The following is a 22,204-nucleotide window of genomic DNA, read 5'->3' on the forward strand; positions in this document are numbered from 1 at the left end:
TACATTGTAGGGGCCTCGTAGCCTGGTGGATAGCGCGCAGGATTCGTAATTCTGTGGCGCGGGTTCGATTCCCGCACGAGGCAGAAACAAATGGGCAAAGTTTCTTTCACCCTAAGTGCCCCTGTTACCTAGCAGTAAATAGGTACCTGGGAGTTAGTCAGCTGTCACGGGCTGCTTCCTGGGGTGTGTGTGTGTGTGGTGTGGGGAAAAAAAAAAAGTAGTTAGTAAACAGTTGATTGACAGTTGAGAGGCGGGCCGAAAGAGCAAAGCTCAACCCCCGCAAAAAACACAACTAGTAAACACATACATACATACATACATACATACATACATACATACATACATACATACATACATACATACATACATACATACATACATACATACATACATACATACATACATTCATACATACATACATACATACATACATACATACATACATACATACATACATACATACATACATACATACATACATACATACATACATACATACATCATACATACATTATGACCAACCCTGGAGCATGCGGCCTCAGTATGGAGTCCATACCTTGTCAACCTTTGGATGAATCTGGAGAAAGTTGAGAGGAAGTCCACTACGCCAGTCCCAGAACTAAGAGGCATGAACTACGGGGAAAGGCAGTGTGACCACTGAGGAACTGAACACTATGGCATCCACATAATCTATGGTGCGATATACTAGCTCAAGATGGTAACATACTGACAGTGGGAGTATGCTACAGGCTGACACAGCAGGAGCAGAGGAAGTCAATGATATGCATAAATAATAATAATATTTTATTTAGGAAAAGTGCATATATAGATGCAGAGTTACAAACATACTGTTGGATGTATAGATAGAAGTAGTATATACAATACTTAAAGCCATTAATACGCACAGCGTTTCGGGCAAGGTGTGAGGGAAACACTTAGACTAGAACTTAATAGTAATTGGGAGTAAAGTATAAATTGTGTTGAAAAAAGGAATAAAGAAAAAAAGAAAAAAGGTGGGAACATGGCAAAAATCAGCAACTGTACAAGTTGGTCAACAAACAGCATTGTTTAGAATAGCAAGACATGGGTTGACATTTAGGGGTGAGGTTAGGGAGGTCATTCCACATTCTGGGTCCTTTGAGTGGTAGAGCATTTCTAGTTTGACTAAGTCGTACTCTTGGAATATCAAATAGGTATTTGTTTCTGGTGTGGTGCTCATGGGTTCTGTTACAACCTTCTAGGAAGCTTTTGAGGTCAGGATTGGCATTACAGTTCAGCGTTTTATATATGTATAATACACATGAGAGAATGTGCAGTGACTTAATGTCTAACATATTCAGAGATTTAAGTAAGGGTACCGAGTGATGTCTGGGGCCAGAGTTGGTTATTGTCCTAATAGCAGCTTTGTGTTGAGTAATTAGAGGACGTAAATGATTTTGGGTAGTAGAACCCCAAGCACAAATACCATAGTTGAGATATGGATAGATGAGGGAGTAATAGAGAGTCACCAGGGCAGGGCGGGGTACATAATATCTGATCTTAGAAAGAATGCCAACAGTTTTAGAAACTTTTTTGATATATTTAGAATGTGTCCCTGGAAATTCAGCTTGTGGTCAATGAGGACACCAAGAAATTTGCCATCTACTCTATTACTAATTTGGATATTGTTTAATCTTATATAAAATTTACTTAAGGATTTATTGCCAAACAGAATATAGAAAGTTTTGTCAATGTTAAGGGTGAGTTTGTTGGCAGTTAGCCACAGATGGACTTTATTTAGCTCAGTATTTACTGTGGCATTTAGAGCAAGGGGGTCAGGACTGGAGTAAATGAAGGTTGTGTCGTCAGCAAATAGAATTGGTTTGAGGTGTTGGGAGGCATTTGGAAGGTCATTAATGTAGATGAGAAAGAGGAGAGGGCCAAGTATGCTGCCCTGAGGAACACCAATGTTGATGGGTAGTGTCGGAGAAATTGAATTATTCACAGAAACATACTGGAGCCTGTCAGTAAGGTAAGATTTGAGGTATTGCAGGGAGTGTCCTCTGACTCCATAATGATGTAATTTAAGAAGAAGGTTTTGGTGGTTGAAGGTTCTACTTTTTAGTTTTGTTTTTGAATGACGCAAAAGTTGGACAGCTTTTCAATTCATTAGGGAGTGAGTAATTCCATCTATCATCATACTATCATGCAAGAGGAGCCACACATCTATGGATCATCCAATAAAATCAGCAGACTTCTAGATGTTACTACTGCTCGGCTTAGACTCGGTTACAAGTATCTCTGGGAATTCTCATTATCTGCTGATGTAGACCTGACCAAATGTAAACTGTGTCAACAAAATTATTCGCACACCCTCCGTCACTATGTGATGGAGTGCGAAAAGATACGTGAATTTAGAGACAATTCTATAACCAATGTTCCAACGATGTGTAAATATTTCATTCAAAATGATCTGCTACCAGACATTTTAGCCAAATATCCCCAGTTTGCTAACTGTAGGTAGTAACTGAGTGATTGTAACCTATCCACCGCTGCCCACTGGATGGGGGGCGGTGTAACCTATCCACCGCTGCTCACTGGATGGGGGACGGTGTAACCTATCCACCGCTGCCCACTAGATGGGGGGCGGTGTAACCTATCCACCGCTGCCCACTGGATGGGGGGCGGTGTAACCTATCCACCGCTGCCCACTGGATGGGGGGCGGTGTAACCTATCCACCGCTGCCCACTGGATGGGGGGCGGTGTGCAGGACAAACATATCAATTGTGACACTAGCTCTCCACATATGTCAGTTGCTTAATTTAGAACCTGTACTTGAGGTCGATCTCGAACCCATTGTTGATGTGACGACTTATATTGAATTTTGTAACTAGCTCATCACGATTGTAACTTGCTTAGCTAAATGAATTGTGGGGTTCAGTCCCTGAGCCCATTATGTGCATCTGTAACTCTTTCCACTATCGCCCACAAGATGGGTATGGGGGGCATAATAAATGAACTAAACTAACTAACGTCATTGGATAGGGGTATTGGTTTTTTATTTAGTTAGTTCAGTTCATTTATTATGCCCCCCATACCCATCTCAACTCAGAATGTATCAGGTTCATGATTTGTACCAAGAGAAACAACAACGGCACTTTCCTGCACCGTGGGAGGTTACACCCTTTCCAGTTTTAATCCCTCCCTTTCCACCCAAGAAGCAAATTAGAGATCAGCCCAAGCTTCGTCTTGAGGCAAAGCTCAACGCCTTAAGCCATATTGATGCTCTCTCCACAGAGCATTCTCTCTCTCAAATTATATACACTGATGGTTCCCTACACCGCACCACGGGTGCAGCTGGAAGTGCAGTTGTCCTGACAATGGGCGATGGCCTATACTTTGAGTGGGGAGTCCGTATAAACAACTGGGCCTCTACCCTTCAGACTGAACTATTTGCCTTGATCCTTGCACTGAAATGTGTACAAGTCTCAAAACTTGATACATTAATTGTAAGTGACTCCTTATCATCCTTAAATGCTCTCAACTCTTTAAGACATAACTGTAACATGCTCGTGTCCGAAGCTAGACACAAATATAACAAAATTATTAAGGATGGTAACAGAGTCCATTACATGTGGTCTCCATCTCATGTTGGCCTCCGAATGCATGATAGAGCTGATAAGTTAGCCAAAGAATCTGCCTTTAAAGGAGCCGTTGAGTGTAACCTTGGATTGTCAATGAGCAATCTGAGAGCAGCAGTACACCGAGAACTTCAACAAGATCTTGTAGATCTGAGGCAAAGTGAAATTGACACCAGTAATTCCATCTATCATCATACTATCATGCAAGAGGAGCCACACATCTATGGATCATCCAATAAAATCAGCAGACTTCTAGATGTTACTAATGCTCGGCTTAGACTCGGTTACAAGTATCTCTGGGAATTCTCATTATCTGCTGATGTAGACCTGACCAAATGTAAACTGTGTTTACATTTGGTCAGGTCTGTTAAGTTATAACTCTGTTAAGTTAAGTTATATAAAAACTGTTAAGTTATAACAGTTTTTGTTATCCATTTGGAACAATGCTGATCTTCAATAAAGATTCAAAATCTTTTTTGATCCTATTATTTGGGAGATAGTGCTCCATGCTTTTATAATGTTGCCCCTAATTTGGGTAAATTTATTTTCATATTATTTTATTTTGGCTCTTCTAATTATATTAGACAACATTGATGAGTAAATCTTTGCAAATTCTTTGGAGACGACTCCTAACCTATACTTCTCCTCAAGGTCATGTTTTTACTTAATAGATTTCTCTGTAACCTCTTTGTAACTCTTCTTAAACCCCTTTGCAACTCCCCTGTAGCTGTAAGTTCTCCCTCATACAGTTTTTTTTTTTTTTTTTTTAGATATATACAAGAGTTGTTACATTCTTGTACAGCCACTAGTACGCGTAGTGTTTCGGGCAGGTCCCTGGAATACGATCCCCGCCGCGAAGAATCGTTGTTACAACCAAGTACACATTTTACTGTTGAGTTAAACAGAGGCTACAGTTAAGGAATTACGCCCAGTAAATCCTCCCCGGCCAGGATACGAACCCATGACAAAGCGCTCGCGGAACGCCAGGCGAGTGTCTTACCACTGCACCACGGAGACTGAAGGGCAGCTAAGGGCAGGAGAACACTACAGCTTGAGCGCTGGTATACCCCATGAAGCAATACATGGGTATACGTGCCCAGGGCACCAAGGGAGGTGGGGGCACCACACACTACCCTTTTCAACAAATGTTTCCATTGTAATTTTTCTCCTTATAACAGTTTTAATAAAAAACAATACATAAAACAGTGACGAAAATTATAATTTTATTTTCTGTTGCCCTATATAGTTATAGGTAACATTAATTGGCTTATATTGTTGTCTGGTTTTTAGCGTTAAATAACGACAGCAAAAAAATGTTTATTTTTAATATAGTTGTGTTGTGGCGCGGGGGAAGACCTTGAGGAAAATACTTCATCTCGGCCACTTGAGTCTAATTGTCTTTATTGTAGCTACAGCGACGGAAGGCCCTCGTGGGATACTGTTATTGTGCTCAGCTTAGGGCATCAGCTGGTCTTAATACAGTCTTGCCAAGCTTTTGAAATATAAAATTAGATTCCATGAGCCATCCTCGTGGCTATATAGGTCTATATTACATAATTATTTTTAATTAACCATATAATTGTATCACTATACTGCAACTGCGGTAATTATGAACCTCCAGTGTATATTAATTACGATACAGATGTGAAAAATAGATTTAGTTGTCCTTGGATTAATAGATGAGTAATTAAGAGTTGTATACAAGAGGAGACATTCACCGGCTGCGAGTACGAGCGCGCGCATGCGCCCTGCACCATACGGGACTTCTTGCCCCATCAATGAAATCGCTCAAGTACTCGCTGTAAATCATTGTAACAACAATATGCAGCCAATTTGGGCGATTAAAGCTTATACGCATGAATAAAATAACAATTATATTAGTAAAAAAAATCAGGAAAGTATTTTTGTGCCTTTAAACATGTATGCAGTAGCCTTACTCACCGATTAATTGATATCAGTACCTGACCGTAAATATCCCACAGCTCGGGAGATTAACTGAATTTAACCCCGGGTAGTTTACCATGGCTATTCATGGATGTATAAGAGTGTATCAGTGAGAAATAAGGGTGATAAGTGTGAGAGTTTAGGTGGGGGTGTTGGGCGGGTAGTTGAACCTGCCGTTGTGATCCGTCAGTGAAGGAAAACATGGCGGTGGCAGGTGATGCGGGCGCCAAGGATGACATAAAGACTCAGTTCACGACGATAGAAGGCGTCTACCGCTTACTGCCACTCTCAGAATACAGTAGACCCAACCGTATAGCGTACAATAACAGCGGCGGGAGTGGCACTATACCCGCCGTCAGGGTCTCCTTCGTCACTTTACCCGACGCCAGTGGCAATATTAGCGCGATAAACGGCGATAGAACCAAAATATGTTTCAATTACGGCCGAGAACTGTTTGTATATACGTATAGAGGCATTAAGAAGGTACGTAGGGGTGTGTGTGTGGGTGGCGCCGGGCGTCAGGCAGGTGAGTACCTTAGGGAGTAGTGATTTAGTGGCCATTTTCCCCCCAGGGATGGTGGCACTCACATGACAGGTCACTGTCACGGCCTGTCACTGCTGCCACGGGGCCAGGACAGTGCCAGGGGGGGGGGGGGTGTTGTACTGGCCTAGGTGTGCTTGTGGGGGTTGAGCTCTGGCTCTCTCCTCCCGCCTCTCAACTGTCAATCAACTGGTGTACAGGTTCCTGAGCCTATTGGGCTCTATCATATCTACATTATAAACTGTGTATGGAGTCAGCCTCCACCACATCACTGCCTAATGCATTCCACCTGTTAACTACTCCCACACTGAACAAGGTCTTTCTAATATCCCTGTGGCTCATGTGGGTACTCAAATGTGTGTGTGTAATTACCTAAGTGTAGTTACAGGATGAGAGCTACGCTCGTGGTGTCCCGTCTTCCCAGCACTCTTTGTCATATAACGCTTTGAAACTACTGACGGTCTTGGCCTCCACCACCTTCTCACCTAACTTGTTCCAACCGTCTACCACTCTGTCTGCGAGAGTGAATTTTGTTATATTTCTTCGGCATCTGTGTTTAGCTAGTTTATATCTATGACGTCTTGTTCTTAAAGTTCCAGGTCTCGGGAAATCTTACCTATCGATTTTATCAATTCCTGTTACTATTTTGTATGTAGTGGTCATGTCACCTCTTTTTCTTCTGTCTTCTAGTTTTGGCATAATTAATATGTGTGTGTGTGGAGGTGAGGGCTGCCTCCTGCTCCCTGCCATGATGCTACATGTGTTAATATGTAGGATTATATTATGCTACATGTACTGAAGTAATTTGTCTCTCCTGTGTATATTATGTATTGGTACCATGGAACGGTGGTGGGGCATTAGACTTGTGGCTTATCAAACTCCAGAGGGTTATTAAGGCCACCACCACGGAGGGTTATTAAGGCCACCACCACGGAGGGTTATTAAGGCCACCACCACGGAAGGTTATTAAGGCCATCACCATGGAGGGTTATTAAGGCCATCACCACGGAGGGTTATTAAGGCCATCACCACGGAGGGTTATTAAGGCCACCACCACGGAGGGTTATTAAGGCCACCACCACGGAGGGTTATTAAGGCCACCACCACGGAGGGTTATTAAGGCCACCACCACGGAGGGTTATTAAGGCCACCACCACGGAGGGTTATTAAGGCCACCACCACGGAGGGTTATTAAGGCCACCTCCACGGAGGGTTATTAAGGCCACCACCACGGAGGGTTATTAAGGCCACCTCCACGGAGGGTTATTAAGGCCACCACCACGGAGGGTTATTAAGGCCACCTCCACGGAGGGTTATTAAGGCCACCACCACGGAGGGTTATTAAGGCCACCACCACGGAGGGTTATTAAGGCCACCACCACGGAGGGTTATTAAGGCCACCTCCACGGAGGGTTATTAAGGCCACCACCACGGAGGGTTATTAAGGCCACCTCCACGGAGGGTTATTAAGGCCACCACCACGGAGGGTTATTAAGGCCACCACCACGGAGGGTTATTAAGGCCACCACCACGGAGGGTTATTAAGGCCATCACCACGGAGGGTTATTAAGGCCATCACCACAGAGGGTTAATGCGCTTGGCATGCGCATTGCAAATTTAAAGGTCATGTCTCCGGCATGCAGACGAGCACAGCAACACCAAAAATGTGTATACTCGTTTCAGTTTTCTCACCTTAATTGTCGTATTACGTCATTCGTTTTGGTATCATTTTGTTCACAATAGAATTCCCTACAGGTGTATATGCATATAATGTCCAAAAGCCCGGCGTGACTCCCCACAGCAAAGCCTAAAGTTTCCCATGAACGAGCACCAATTTGCACACCACGGCCTAATGTGTATACTCGTTCACTTTGATAACATCAATTTTCATGTTACGTCTTTCGTTTTGGTATCAAATTGTTCGCAATATAAAGGTGCGTATTTTAAAACTAGTCCCATAATATTAGCACAATAAATAGGATTTTAACAAATTATAAAATTTGGCCCAAAAACGTATTTGTAATCTTTCAAGTGTTTTGACATCAAGTTTCATGTTACATCTTTCATTATGGTATCATATTGTGCACAAATTAAAGGCGCTCATTTTGAAACTATCTCAAAATCGATCGGATAAAAAATGAATTTTATACAAATATTTTTTTGTTGGTCTCATTTTCGAGTCCAGTGTTCGGACTAGGGATAAAAATGAGCCTAGCCTAGCCTTGATATGAACCTTGCATGTACTGTATGTATAAGCTGGCTGCCTGTCCCGCGACACAATAAGTTAAAATAATAATAATAATGATAATTTATTCACAACGTACAATGGGTTGGTGAGATTACATAAGATTTGTATATTTTTTTATTATTGGAAAGCCACCAAGACGCATAGCATTTCTGGCAGGTCCTTAATCTAACATATTAGGTAAGATAAAAAGGTACATTGTAGCAAGGTCTTATATCAACAACTACAATATAAATTGACAGAGGTGATTATACAGGTAAATTAGTCTTAAGTACTAATATTGGGGAAGTGGTTAGTACTGTACAAGATACAGTGAGAGTTTGAAGCACAAGGTAGGAAACTGTGAAGATGAAATTAGGTACGTTTTGGTTTTACTTTTGAATAGGGCATAAGTTGGAAAATTTTTTAATTTGTCAGGGAGCGAGTTCCAAAGACTGGGTTCTTTTATTTGCATGGAGTGTTTTCACAGATTTAACCCGACTGGGGATATTAACCCCGGAACTGTGCACCTGTTTTTGGCAAAAGCTTCATAGTGCAATTGTTAAGGACATATTTTTGTTTTTATAAATGATCAGGTAAAGTTAATCTCAATGTTTCCAAACTCGGCTATTTTCACTTCAAAGCACAGAGTGATGAAAACAATTATTTAAAAAACATTAAAATATAGCCTAAGTAAAAAAAAACGCACAACTCTCAAAACGACATTTGTTGTTTGGCGCAGTGCAGTGGTTAAAAAACCAGCGTTGACTGTAATGAAACGCCATTTTCTGGGTAAGACCCGGAGGCTCCTCAGAGCTATACTGGCATGATGTGTATGTATTTGACCGTGGCAACAGTCAATCGAAGAAGTTCTAGGCCTATCAGGGACCAGAGCCAGAACCTGGCCCCCTCGAGAGGCACGAGGAGCAATGGCCTAAAGACCCACCCGTGTAATTGGAAGCAGTCTTTGTCTGCCATCTACCAGGTCAGGCACCCAGAAAGGTAGGAATTCCAAAACAAACTACTGCTGGTCAAAAATTGCAAACCGAAAGCCGAACTACAGAGGCCATGGCGTGCAAATAACGGCAAAGAGCCACAACCGGACATAAAACGTGATGCATTCCCGGCCGAACCAACCAAGCATCACCAACTCGAGGACGCCTTCGGAAAGCAGCAGACTCATTCTTCGCCAGAAGAGAAGATGGCTGCAAACGAAGAAACAACCGCCAGGACCAAAAGAGCAGAAACCCCTGCGCCGGAGGAGAGCATGAACCTCTCCGACCCGACCTCCCGAGGCCAATGCCAACAAGAAAAGAACTGTAGAAAAACAGTCCTAAACCAAAGGGGCCACCACAAACCTAGTATAAGATAGAGAAGAAAGCACCTGGTCCAACGACCAGGACGGCTCGGGTGACGCATGAGCAGGCCGCAAGTGAAACAACACCTGAGAATGCTTGCGGAACGGAGCAGAAGTGACATCCACGCCAAATGCAAGCTGCAGCGGCTCCGCCAGCGCCGCATGATACGAGGCGACAGTATTTGGCATAAGATGGTCTTGAAACAACCAAGGCAAAGGGACAAAGAGAAAGGACAAAACAACCCGACCAGAAATCGAAGACAACTTACGAAGAGACAAAGTGCCGAAAGGACCGGCAGGAAATTTCATACTGCCGTCGAGACGAAACTCCCAGGTGGGACACCATCAACTAAGCCACCTGATCACCATACAAGTGGTGATAATCCCATGTCAAAAAGACCAGACGCGAAGAGCGGAGAAGATCGAACCAGCCACGTACCGGAGCGGACCAATCTGCTGAAAGAGGTGGAGCCGCGGCAAGACCCTCGGGTTCGGACATCGAGCAAGAAGCGCCTGAAACCAGGGCTGGGCCAGCCACCAAAGAGCCAACAGGACTACTCTCCCCTGGTAAGTGTCTCCAAGCGAGCCAAGACCCGGAGCAACAACCGAACCGGTGGGAAGAGGTACAGATAACCCAACCTTTACTAGTCCAGTTGAAAGGCATTGACCCCAACGACCTCAGTCTTGTAAGAGCGCCACTTTCACTGGAAGACACCTCGACCATGCCGATGCAAAGAGGTCCACCTCCAGGCACCAGTACGTACGGCAGAGCCAACTGAATGAGTCGATGCCGACCGTCCATTCGATGGATAGGGGATTGAACTGAGACAGACCGTCCGCCAGGACGTTTGACACCCCTTGAACGTGAACCGCCAAGAGAGCCAAACCCCGAGAACTCGGTAGACGAATCATCTGAAGTGGCCAGTCCCAAAAAGCCAAGGATCCAGGAATCCCATCACAATGGTTGTACTCTTCAAGTCACTTGTGCTGTCCCGTCTTGAGTCCATTCAGACTGCTCCCCGGGGATTCATTGTCTGAACCGCAGGGGTTCGATATGGTTGATACCTGGTTGATGGGGTTCTGGGAGTTGTTCTACTCCCCAAGCCCGGCCTGAGGCCAAGCTTGACTTGTGAGAGTTTGGTCCACTAGGAGCGGCCTGCAGGCCCACATACTGTACCCACCATAGCCCGGTTGGTCCGACACTCCTTGAAGGAAACAATCTAGTTTCCTCTTGAAGATGTCCACGGTTGATCCGGCAATATTTCTTATGCTCGCTGGGAGGGTGTTGAACAACCCTGGACTTCTGATGTTTATACAGTGTTCTCTGATTGTGCCTATGGTACCCCTGCTCTTCACTGGTTCTATTCTGCATTTTCTTCCATATCGTTCACTCTAGTACGTTGATATTTTACTGTGTAGATTTTGGACCTGGCCCTCCAGTTTCTTCCACGTGTATATTATTTGATATCTCTCTCGTCTTCTTTCTAGTGAGTACATTTGGAGGACTTTGAGACGATCCCAGTAATTCAGGTGCTTTATCGCGTCTATGTATGCTGTATATGTTCTCTGTATTCCCTCTATTTCAGCAATCTCTCCTGCTGTGAAGGGGGAAGTGAGTATTGAGCAGTACTCAAGACGGGACAACACAAGTGATTTGCATATTACAACCATTGTGATGGGATCCCTGGATTTGAAAGTTCTCGTAATCCATCCAATCATTTTTCTGGCTGACGCTATATTTGCTTGGTTATGCTCCCTAAACGTTAGGTCGTCAGACATCATTATTCCCAAATCCTTTACATGCTGTTTTCCTACCATGGGCACATTTGATTGTGTTTTGTACCCTGTATTATGTTTAAGGTCCTCATTTTTACTGTACCTGAGTAGTTAAACATCATGTTATTTTCTGTTGCCCAGTCGAAAACTGTATTAATATCAGCTTGAAGTTTTTCGATGTCTTCAGTCGAGATTTTCATACTGATTTTTGTGTCATCTACAAAGGATGATACGAACTGTGACTTGTATTTTTGTCTATATCTGATATGAGAATAAGGAAAAGCATCAGTGCAAGGACTGTACCCTGAGGTACAGAGCTTTTAACTGCGCTTGGACTTGATTTTATATGATTGACTGTTACTCACCGAGTTCTGTTTAACAGAAAACTGAGTATCCAGCGTCCTACTTTACCGGTTATTCCCATTGACTTCATTTTGTGTGCTATCACTCCATGGTCACATTTATCAAAAGCCTTTACGAAGTCCGTGTATATCACATCAGCATTCTGTTTTTCTTCTAATGCCTCAGTGACTGTCATAGTGATCAAGTAGCTGTGAGAGTCACGATCTTCCTGCTCGAAATCCATGTTGGCCTGGGTTGTGAAGGTCATTGGTCTGCATGAAATTGGTGACCTGACTCCTAATCACTCTCTCAAATACTTTTATTATGTGCGTCGTTAGTGCAACTGGTCTATAATTCTTTGCCAATGTTTTACTCCCTCCCTTATGTAGAGGGGCTATGTTTGCCACTTTAAGTGCATCTGGTATCTCCCCCGTGTCCAAGCTCTTCCTCCACACTATACTGAGTGCTTGTGCTACTGGCACAGCCACCAAAATCCTACAAGTGCAGACGAGGAGTCACAATAATGTGGCTGAAATATGTTGGCCAAACCACACACTAGAAAGTGAAGGGACGACGGCGGTTCGATCCGTTCTGGACCATTTTTAAGTCGATTGTGACTTGAAAATGGTCCAGGGATGGTCCATTGTGGTCCCATGGATTGTGACTTGAGAATGGGCCATTCTCACAATCAACTTGAGAATGGTCGACTCCCACCAGGCAAATCAAAACAAAAACAAAAGGAAAAACCCCGCAAAAGCACAATGTCTCCAGGTGAACTGAACGGTCGCTATGTGTATATCAGACAGCTGCACAGTACCCCGCACCCCAGCCAGTGCCAAAACTACCTTCTACCCAAAGGCAAACAGGAGTAAGATCCACCCCAGCTGAACCCAATGGGCGGGCAATCGCTGAGCAGCAACAGAACCACACGGAGGTAGCTGCTCCTGAACGGCTCATGGAAGATAACCCTCAGCCGCAAAGGCAGTACAGTGGTACCTCGGTTTAAGAGTTTAATCCGTTCCTGGAGACAGCTCGTAACCACAAAACTCGTAACCCGAAGCTAATTTCCCCATAAGAAATAATGGGAAATGAATTAATCCGTTCCAGACTACCCAAAAACCTCACTTCAAACTAAATTTTATACTTAATTCAACTAAATCTACACTACAAAACTATGTTCAAGTTATTACTTACCATTGGTGATGAATGCTGTAGGCGTATGGACGATGGTGAGGAGGGGGGGGAGGAGGAGAGGTGTTACTGTTTGGAAGGGGAGTCCCCTTCCATTATAACATCAGGCAGTGATGACCTCTCAGGGGTGCATTCTCTGGCACGTTTTGCCTGCATACAACTAGGTCCTGGTTGTGGCTCACTGCTCGATGTTCTCACAACATATCTGTCTGTGAAAGCTTTTTTTCCCTTCTGTGCAAGATGTCTCTGTAGTGAGGCATCACATTGTCATTGAAAAGATTAAGGCAACGGCCTACTACAGCTTTCTCTGGGTGAGTCTTTTCAATAAAAGTTTGAATCTCTTCCCACATCTGACACACCTTCTTAATTTCTCCAGAAGGGACATTCGCTACTGCCTCATCCTCCTCCACTGGCGAATCAGCTCGGTCGTCTTGCTGTTCCTTTTGAAGGGCTTGGCGTTCTTCGGTGGTCAGTTCTTCGTTGTGTTCTTCCACCAACTCCTCCACATCATCACCATCCAATTCCAAGCCCATTTCCTGGCCCAGAGCAACAATTTCCTCAACAGTAGGCACATCATTTACAGGCTCAAACTCCTCAAAAGTGTAGTTCTGTCACATATTCAGGCCACAATTTTCTCCAGCCAGAGATCAGGGTTCTTTGGGTCACTTCTTGCCAGGCTTTGTCAACGAGTTTTAAAGCACTACAAATGTTAAAATGGTGTTTCCAGAACTCTTTGAGGGTGAGGTTTGTGGCTTCAGTCACTTCAAAACATTTCCGGAAAAGTGCCCTTTCATAAAGTTTCTTAAAATTCGCTATGATTTTCTGGTCCATAGGCTGAATTAGAGGAGTGGTGTTAGGAGGAAGGAACTTTACTCTGAGGAATTTATTGTATTTTGGCAACAAATCATCTTCCAAGCCTGGAGGATGAGCAGGAGCATTGTCGAGGAGAAGCAGGGCCTTGAGTGGCAAATGTTTCTTCTGCAGATATTTTTCTATGGCAGGGCACACCACTTCATTCACCCACTCTGAAAAAAAAAATCCCAGTCACCCATGCCTTATTATTAGCCTTCCACATCACACACAAATGGGTTTTCTGCACTTTATACTGTTTGAAAACCCTTGGATTTTCAGAATGATACACTAGCAAGGGTTTAATTTTCAAATCGCCACTCGCATTTGAACACAGCACAAGCATAAACCTATCTTTCATAGGCTTGTGTCCGGGCAATGCTTTTTCCTCCTTGGTAATGTATGTCCTCTTAGGCAATCTTTTTCCAGAACAGTCCTGTTTCATCACAATTAAACACCTGTTGCGGTAGGTAACCCTCAGCCTCTGTAAACTCCTTAAATTCTTCAATAAATTTCTCAGCGGCTGGTTTGTCTGAGCTGGCAGCCTCCCCATGCCTCACAACACTATGAATACCGCTTCTTTTTCTAAATTTCTCAAACCATCCCCTGCTTGCCTTAAAGTCTCTTTCTGCACTCGTTCCAGGGGTTTTCTTTACAAGGTCTTCGTGCAATACCCTGGCTTTCTCACAAATGATGGCCTTCTGAAACACTATCGCCCGCTAACTCCTTGTCGTGTATCCAAATTAATAACAACTTTTCCACTTTCTCAACTATTTGTGGTCTTTGTTTCGTGATTGTTGATACTCCTTTTACCACTTTGGCACTCATAATGTCCTTTTTCTTGGAAAGTATAGTGCATATCATTGATGTGGATTTGTTGTACTGCCTACAAAGTTCAACAACACGTGAACCATTTTCATGCTTCCGAATGATCTCTTGCTTTTCCTCTATTGTCATCCTCACATGCGATTTTTTGCCTTGAACCTTACCACTGGCTTTCTTGGGACCCATTGCGATGTATATTATAACAAATTCTATGCTCAAATAGCAAAAACTCCGAAAATAAACGATAAATCCTTGTGAAGAATTCAGGCGGGATAGTCACTGGGTGCAAGGCACTGGCAAACTGAGCGGCGATCACCGAGCCACCACGCGCTAGGTCGGCCCGTACGCGCATCAACAAACTCGTATCCTGAGGCAACCCTCGTAACCCGATGCAAATTTTCCGAGCAAATCCTGCTCGTAACCCGAAAAACTCGTAACCAGGGATGCTCGTAAGCCGAGGTACCACTGTACTTACGGGGCACCTAGGGAAGGTAGCCCTAGGTGCATGCAGTCCCAGTACGCTTGTGTTACTCCTGGCTCGCACACCACCAACATAGAGCAACAACACCGCTAAGCAGTACCGCACAAAGAGTGGAGCCAGAGTGATTGACCGTCGCCAACACAACAGCCTCTTGAACTGAGGAGAGTTGCCAACGTAGAGGTCTGGGACCCCCCCATCCCCCTCCCAGGGAGGGGGAATGTTGCGCAGACGGATGCGCAGTGGTTGTGGTGACATCATGTTTCCTTGTTTTTGATAGGGGAAGTTCTGTTTGCTAGTTCGGCTTTTGGTTTGCAATTTTTGGCCAGCAGTAGTTTGTTTTGGAATTCCTACCTTTCTGGGTGTCTGACCTGGTAGATGGCAGACAAAGACTGCTTCCAATTACACGGGGCATGTCTTTAGGTCATTGCTCCTCGTGACTCTCTCTTGAGGGGGGCCAGGTTCTGGCTCTGGTCCCTGATAGGCTTAGAACTTCTTCGATTGACTGTTGCCACGATCTAATATATACGCATCAACTCGGTATAGCTCTGAGGAGCCGAAGGGGCTTTCCATAGAAAGATATTTATTTCTCGTATGGTGCTCATGGGTTTTATTACATCTATGAAAGAAAAGTTTTAGGTCAAGATTAGCATTTAAGAACAAGGTTTTGTACATGTAAATAGCACATGAGAATTTTTGGAGTGAGTGTATGTTTAGCATGTTAATTATGAGACTTAAGCAGAGGGATTTGTGTTTTGTCTGAAGACAGAGTTTGTTATAGTTTTGATAGCAGATTTTTGCTGTGATGATGGGCTTGAGGTAATTTGCAGTTACCTTGCTGTTACCTTGCGATGATTTCAGGGCTCAGTGTCCCCGCGGCCCGGTCCTCGACCAGGCCTCCTGGTTGCTGGACTGGTCAGCCAGGCGGTTGGACGCGGCTGCTCGCAGCCCGACGTGTGGGTTCACAGCCTGGTTGATCAGGTATCATTTGAAGGTGAACACTGTGAGGGATCAGCCAGTAATGCCCCTTATGTGTAGTGGAAGCATGTTGAACAGTCTCAGGCCTCTGATGTTGATAGAGTTCTCACTTAGAGTACCTATTGCACCTCTGCTCTTCAACGGGGGGTATTCTGCACATCCTGCCATGCCTTCTGATCTTATGTGATGTTATTTCTGTGTGCAGGTTTGGGACCAGCCCTTCTAATATTTTTCCACGTGTAAATTATTATGTATCTCTCCTGCCTGCACTTAAGAGAATACAGATTTAGGCATTTTAGTCGGTCCCAATAGTTTAGATGTTTTACAGAGTGGATTTTAGCAGTAAAGAATCTCTGCTTGCTCTCCAGGTCAGCAATTTCTCAGCTTTGAAATGGGCTGTCATTGTGCAACAGTATTCCACTCTAGAGAGCACTAGCATCTTGAAAAGTATCATCATTGGTATAGCATCTTTAGTTTGAAAGGTTCTTGTTATCCAACCTGTCATTTTTCTTGCAGTTGTGACAGCTACTTTATTGTGTTCTTTAACCCTTAAACCGCGCAATACATACATATACGATTTGACAAAATAATTTAACCTAAGTTTTTAAACCTTGCACAAACACTTTCCCATTTTTGTTGCATAATCAACTAGGCAAATGCTCCAACTTTGTCTAAATGATCGTAGCGTAACTTGAAAAACAAGATAATCAAAATTAATTTTAAAATTGAATATTGAAAACTTAAGTGTTTCAATTCGGAATAAAAAATATGAACTATCACCAATTGTTCATTTAATGTTATTATTCTCTCAGAATAGCATATGATCTTTATTTTCATCAAATTAGTATATAGATTTTCAGTATAGTTTACTGTAAAAAAAATCGTCAATAACGCATTTGAAATATGCGGCAAATATAGACCAAAAAAAATTATAACTCCAATTGTATAAAGTTTATGAAAAATCCATTCTGAAGGGATTGTAGAACACAGCTGAGCACACAATACAGGCATACCTCAGTTTAAGAGTTCAATTGGTTCCTGGAGACGCCTCGTATTCCGAAAACTCGCATTCCGAAGCTAATTTCCCCATAAGAAATAAAGGGAAATGAATTAATCCGTTCCTGACTACCCCAAAAACCCCACATCAAACTAAATTTTTATACCTAATTCATCTAAATAATCCTACAAAACTATGTTCAAGTTATTACTTACCTTGCTGTTGAATGCTGTAGGTGTATGGAAGATGGTGAGGAGGTGGGAGGAAGAGAGGAGTTACTGTTTGGAAGGGGAGTCCCCTTCCATTATAACATCAGGCAGTGAGGACTTCACTGGTATGCACACTCTGGCACATTTTGCCTGCATACCACTAGGACTTGCTTGTTTTACTAAGAATTTATCTAATGACACTTGTTTTTCCCTACATTTTAACACTTGTCTGTAGTAAGACATCACATTATCATTTAAAAGGTCAATGCAACGGCCTGCTACAGCTTTATCTGGGTGAGTGTTTTCAAAAAAAACTTTGCAGTTCTTCCCATACTTCACACATTTTCTTAATCAAGAAGGGACATCCTCTACTGCCTCTACTCACAGCTATTTTCTTAGGTTGAACCTTACCAATGGCTTTCTTGAGACCCATGGCAAGATATATAATGACAACTTTTATGCTCAAATGGCCAAAAAAACGATAAAAAACTGTAAATCCTTGTGAAGAATTCAGGTGGGATAGTCACTGGACACGAGACACTGGTAAACTGAGGCGCGATCGCCGTGCCACCACGCGCCAGTCGGCCTGTACACGTATCAACAAACTCGCGTTCCGAGGTAACCCTCGCCTTCCGAGACATATTTTCCGAGGAAATCCTGCTCGTCTTCCGAAAAACTCGCATACAGGGACACTCGCATTCCGAGGTACCACTGTACTGTATGTCAAAATAGTGAATCGGTCAAAAACTGGAATTTTAGAAGCCACTCAAAGTTGAAACTCTAGTTTCAGAGATAATTGAAGTTATCAACAATGAATAAAGGTAGTTTTAATTTGTTAATTTAATTGTATGTTTTAATAAACATTGTTTGGCATTCGTACTCCAATATGTGAAAGTTGTAGGTCAATGTGTGTTGAAATGAAGTAAAGAAAAAAAAAACACAAAATATAGGGATAATTATAATAATTACAGGGGAACCTCGGTTTAAGAGTTTAATCCGTTCCTGGAGACAGCTCGCAATCCGAAGCTAATTTTCCCCATAAGAAATAATGAGAAATGAATTAATCTGTTCCTGACTACCCAAAAACTCACTTCAAACTAAATTTTATATCTAATTCATCCAAATCAACGCTACAAAAGTACGTTCAAGTTATTACTTACCATTGCTGATGACTGCTGTTGGCGTATGGCGTATGGTAAGGAGAGGTGTTACTGTTTGGAAGGTGTTACTGCCTGCCACTAGGTCCTGGTTGTGGCTCACTGCTCGATTTTCTCACAACGAAATGATCCATTGAAGATTTTTTTTCCTTCTTTGCAACACTTGTCTGTACTGTATTAAGACATCACATTGTCATTTAAAAGGTCAATGCAACGGCCTGCTACAGCTTTATCTGGGTGAGTTTTTTCAACAAAACTTTGCAGTTCTTCCCATACTTCACACATTTTCTTAATGAGGAAGGAACATCCTCTACTGTCTCTACTTACAACTATTTTCTTAGGTTGAACCTTACCAGTGGCTTTCTTGGGACCCATGAGGAGATATATAATAAACAACTTTTTTGCTCAAATGGCGAAAAATCCGACAAAAACTGTTAATCCTTGTGAAGAATTCAGGTGGGATAGTCACTGGGCACAAGGCTCTGGTAAACTGAGGGGCGATCGCCATGCCACCACGTGCTAGGTCGGCCTGTACGCGTATCAACACCCTCGTATTCCGAGGCAATGCTCGTATTCCAATGTAAATTTTCCGAGCAAGTCCTGCTCGTAACCCGAAAAACTCGTAAACAGAAACGCTCATAATCCGAGGTACCACTGTATAATGATTTAGGGGATATATTTGGGGTATATTTTATATAAGGGAAAAATGCCTAATATTGTCCCTAATCATCAAAACAACCTAAAGAGATAAAGTAAATACTAGTACAGTAGTTTGAAATTGGAGAAAAAGCAGCTAAAAAAAAAAAAAAAAAATTCCCAAGTTTTGCGAGTTGACTGATTTATTTGTTGACCAATTTCATTTTATCTTCACATTGTTTGGGAAATATATGCATTCTCCAGGATGTAAAATTTACAACAAAATCAGATAATAAACAGGGGAGAAAAAACTGAAATCTTAAAAAAAAATATTCCCTTAAAAAAATATTTTTGGGATATGGATGAAAATAATATATATATATTAACATTGGACAGTGTGTTTATATGATATATAACAAAATAGAGCATATTAACCCCTTAACTGTGCTGCCTCCAGATATGACCCCCCCTCCCGTGTACAGGAAATAAATTCTCTTGAAAAAATTCTTTTGTTTTTTTAAAGTGTCAAAAACCCTTCCCTCAGTATGGGTATGTCAAAAAATGTCGAAATTGTACTTACTTTGGCTGCTATGGGGTCCGTAAGTTGGCGCGTGACGTCGTCATTCCCCGTTCGCCCGTGACGTACGCTCCCTGGGCCAGTAGGGCGCCCGGGGCGGGACGCACGAGTTGCCGCGAATATATTTTTGTTCATTTTTTGCGCACAGTTCCAAATACATTTTATTTGTTTTTACGTGCTAATGCTATGTACAGTGGCACCTTGATTAATGAGCTGCTCTATCTACGAGCATTTCGAGTAACGAGCGAGCCACTCGCAGCAAATTTGTCTCTATTGACGAGCTTCACCTCTATTAATGAGCAAAACCACATGGTGCTTCCTAGCGTCTCGCAGGTTCTCGCAAATTCTCGGACGCCTCCGACGCCAGTGTTGTTGTTGTATCACGCACGACAAGCATCCCTCTGCATTTATTTGCGCTTTTCTTTGTTTTTTTTATGGTTTTGTGACTGCAATTTGTAACACACGAAGTCGCAAAAGAAGCTGCTTGCTAGAGATAGCGTTGTCAAGATGAAGAAAGACACAATTACGGTGGATTTGAAGAAGGAAATATAGCAAAGCATAAGTGTGGTGTCTGTGTGACTGATCTCACAAGAGAGTATGGCAGGTCCTCATCAACAATTTGCACCATTAGTAAGGGGATGAGGAGGTAAGGGAGGATGCTGCCTCTTCCAGGGAGATCAGGGAAGTGTTGGGAATATTTGAAAAGGTGAACGCATTCTTGGAAAAGCTGCCCTGATAAAGCAGTGACAACCCGGTGTGTCAACATGTTTAATGACAATTTGCTGTCTCGTTTTAGGAGCATCCTAAAACAGACAAAAGCAATTGTCAATAGATACGTTCTTTGCAAAAGTAGGGAAAAGTAGAGCCAGTGATAGTGAACCACAACCCAGTCCCAGTGGGGTGAAATTCCTAAAAAGAGAGAGCCCGCCTGACTCAGAGGTGGATTCTCCTTCCACACCATAACCCCTCTCCTCCTTCCCACCTCTCCATCGTCTCCCTCAAGCCAGCAACGACTCCTCATAAGGTAAAGTAAACATGAAAATGGTACAACAAAACATTTATAATTACATGTGCAGTATTATATTTACATTATAAAATGTCATACAAGTATGGATGTTTTTGGGAGTGGAACGGATTAAATTTATTTCCTTTATTTTAAATGGGGAAATTTGTTTCTTAAGACGAGTTTTCCACATAACGAGCTCGGTGCCAGAACGGATTAAACTCGTTAATCGAGGTGCCACTGTATAATGAACACGTACACTATATTATGGCAGTACAACATCCGTACTGTCAGAAGACACTGTGTTACGTGCATGACACTTGTGTACACATATGTTGCACATATTTACTATGTATCATGCTAATTTATGTATATATACAATCTATTTACAGACTATACACTGTCACACACTATATACATTCACCATCAACACATTCAGAACACCGCGAGTGTGAGCAGCCACACCCAGCCAGCCCTCCCTCACTCCTCCAACATTGTATTCGCACATTGCTCCTCCCATCATAGTTATTCACACCAATGTTTCATGTTCATTTATGTATATGTACAACGTATGTACACTATATACACTGTCGTACACTATATACATTCACCATCAACACATTCAGAACACTGCGAGTGTGAGCAGTCACACCCAGCCAGTCTCCCTCACTCCAACATCTTACTCGCCAACATTGCTCCTCCCACCATACTGTTATTGTTTTTATTACACTATTTACACATGTTATATATACCTATCTACATATTTTATTTACCGGAACTATACAAGTAACCCGGTATTGTGTCCAAACAGTACAGTGGCCACCATACACTGCATGAGAAATCGCACGGCAGACGACACTACGATTACGACGTCACCTCCCTCACAAAAATAGCTCCCCTCAGCATATTCCTGTTGCTGTTATTACACTATATACACACACACTCTCTGTATATACCCATGTACATATGTGTTCCCCATAACGAACCACGAAGCTAGTATGATGAACAAAACAAGAGTAGCTGCCACACATAGTGAGGCCACCTCAATTCTCTCCCTCCCTCACCAAAATTCCTCCTTTCACAATACTACGCACAACGCTAATTATAACCACAATCCTGGTCACTAATTCCTGCAAATGAATAATTGACCACAAGTTTATTTTGAAAAGGAACCTAAGAAGTCATTTGAAGATTCCTAGATGGACAAAATAATGCTGTGGTGCTGTGGCTAGTGCTGTGAACATCGTGAACAGCATTGAATCACTGATATTTGAACATTGTACCCAGTCATTATCACACTCAGGCTCTTCTATAATACTATCATGGCTAAATAATACAGGTTATATATACGTATATTTTGACATTATTAGGCGATGCTGTGGTCACATGCTAAACAGCAGAGCTGTGCGCTCATGCTGTGAGCGCCAGCCTTTGTTGCTCGCTCACTACTGAGGCTCTCGCATCCGGGAATGTGGACCATGATTTTTTTTAAAGATGGT

The 22,204-nt window shown here is 42.7% G+C and overlaps 1 protein-coding gene across 1 annotated transcript in view; it reads left to right on the forward strand.

Moving 5' to 3' along the window:
- Positions 1-5,740: 5,740 nt before the first annotated feature.
- Positions 5,741-22,204, forward strand: part of LOC123754136 (WD repeat-containing protein 20) — a 40,979-nt gene continuing 24,515 nt past the window's right edge. Inside the window, exon 1 of the mRNA XM_045736337.2 lies at positions 5,741-6,048. Within this exon, the coding sequence (XP_045592293.1) occupies positions 5,767-6,048 (282 nt within the window). The 5' untranslated portion in view covers positions 5,741-5,766. The remainder of the gene's footprint in view (positions 6,049-22,204) is intronic.

Source organism: Procambarus clarkii, chromosome 6, assembly GCF_040958095.1.
Source record: "Procambarus clarkii isolate CNS0578487 chromosome 6, FALCON_Pclarkii_2.0, whole genome shotgun sequence".
In the NCBI taxonomy this organism is placed as follows: domain Eukaryota; kingdom Metazoa; phylum Arthropoda; class Malacostraca; order Decapoda; family Cambaridae; genus Procambarus; species Procambarus clarkii.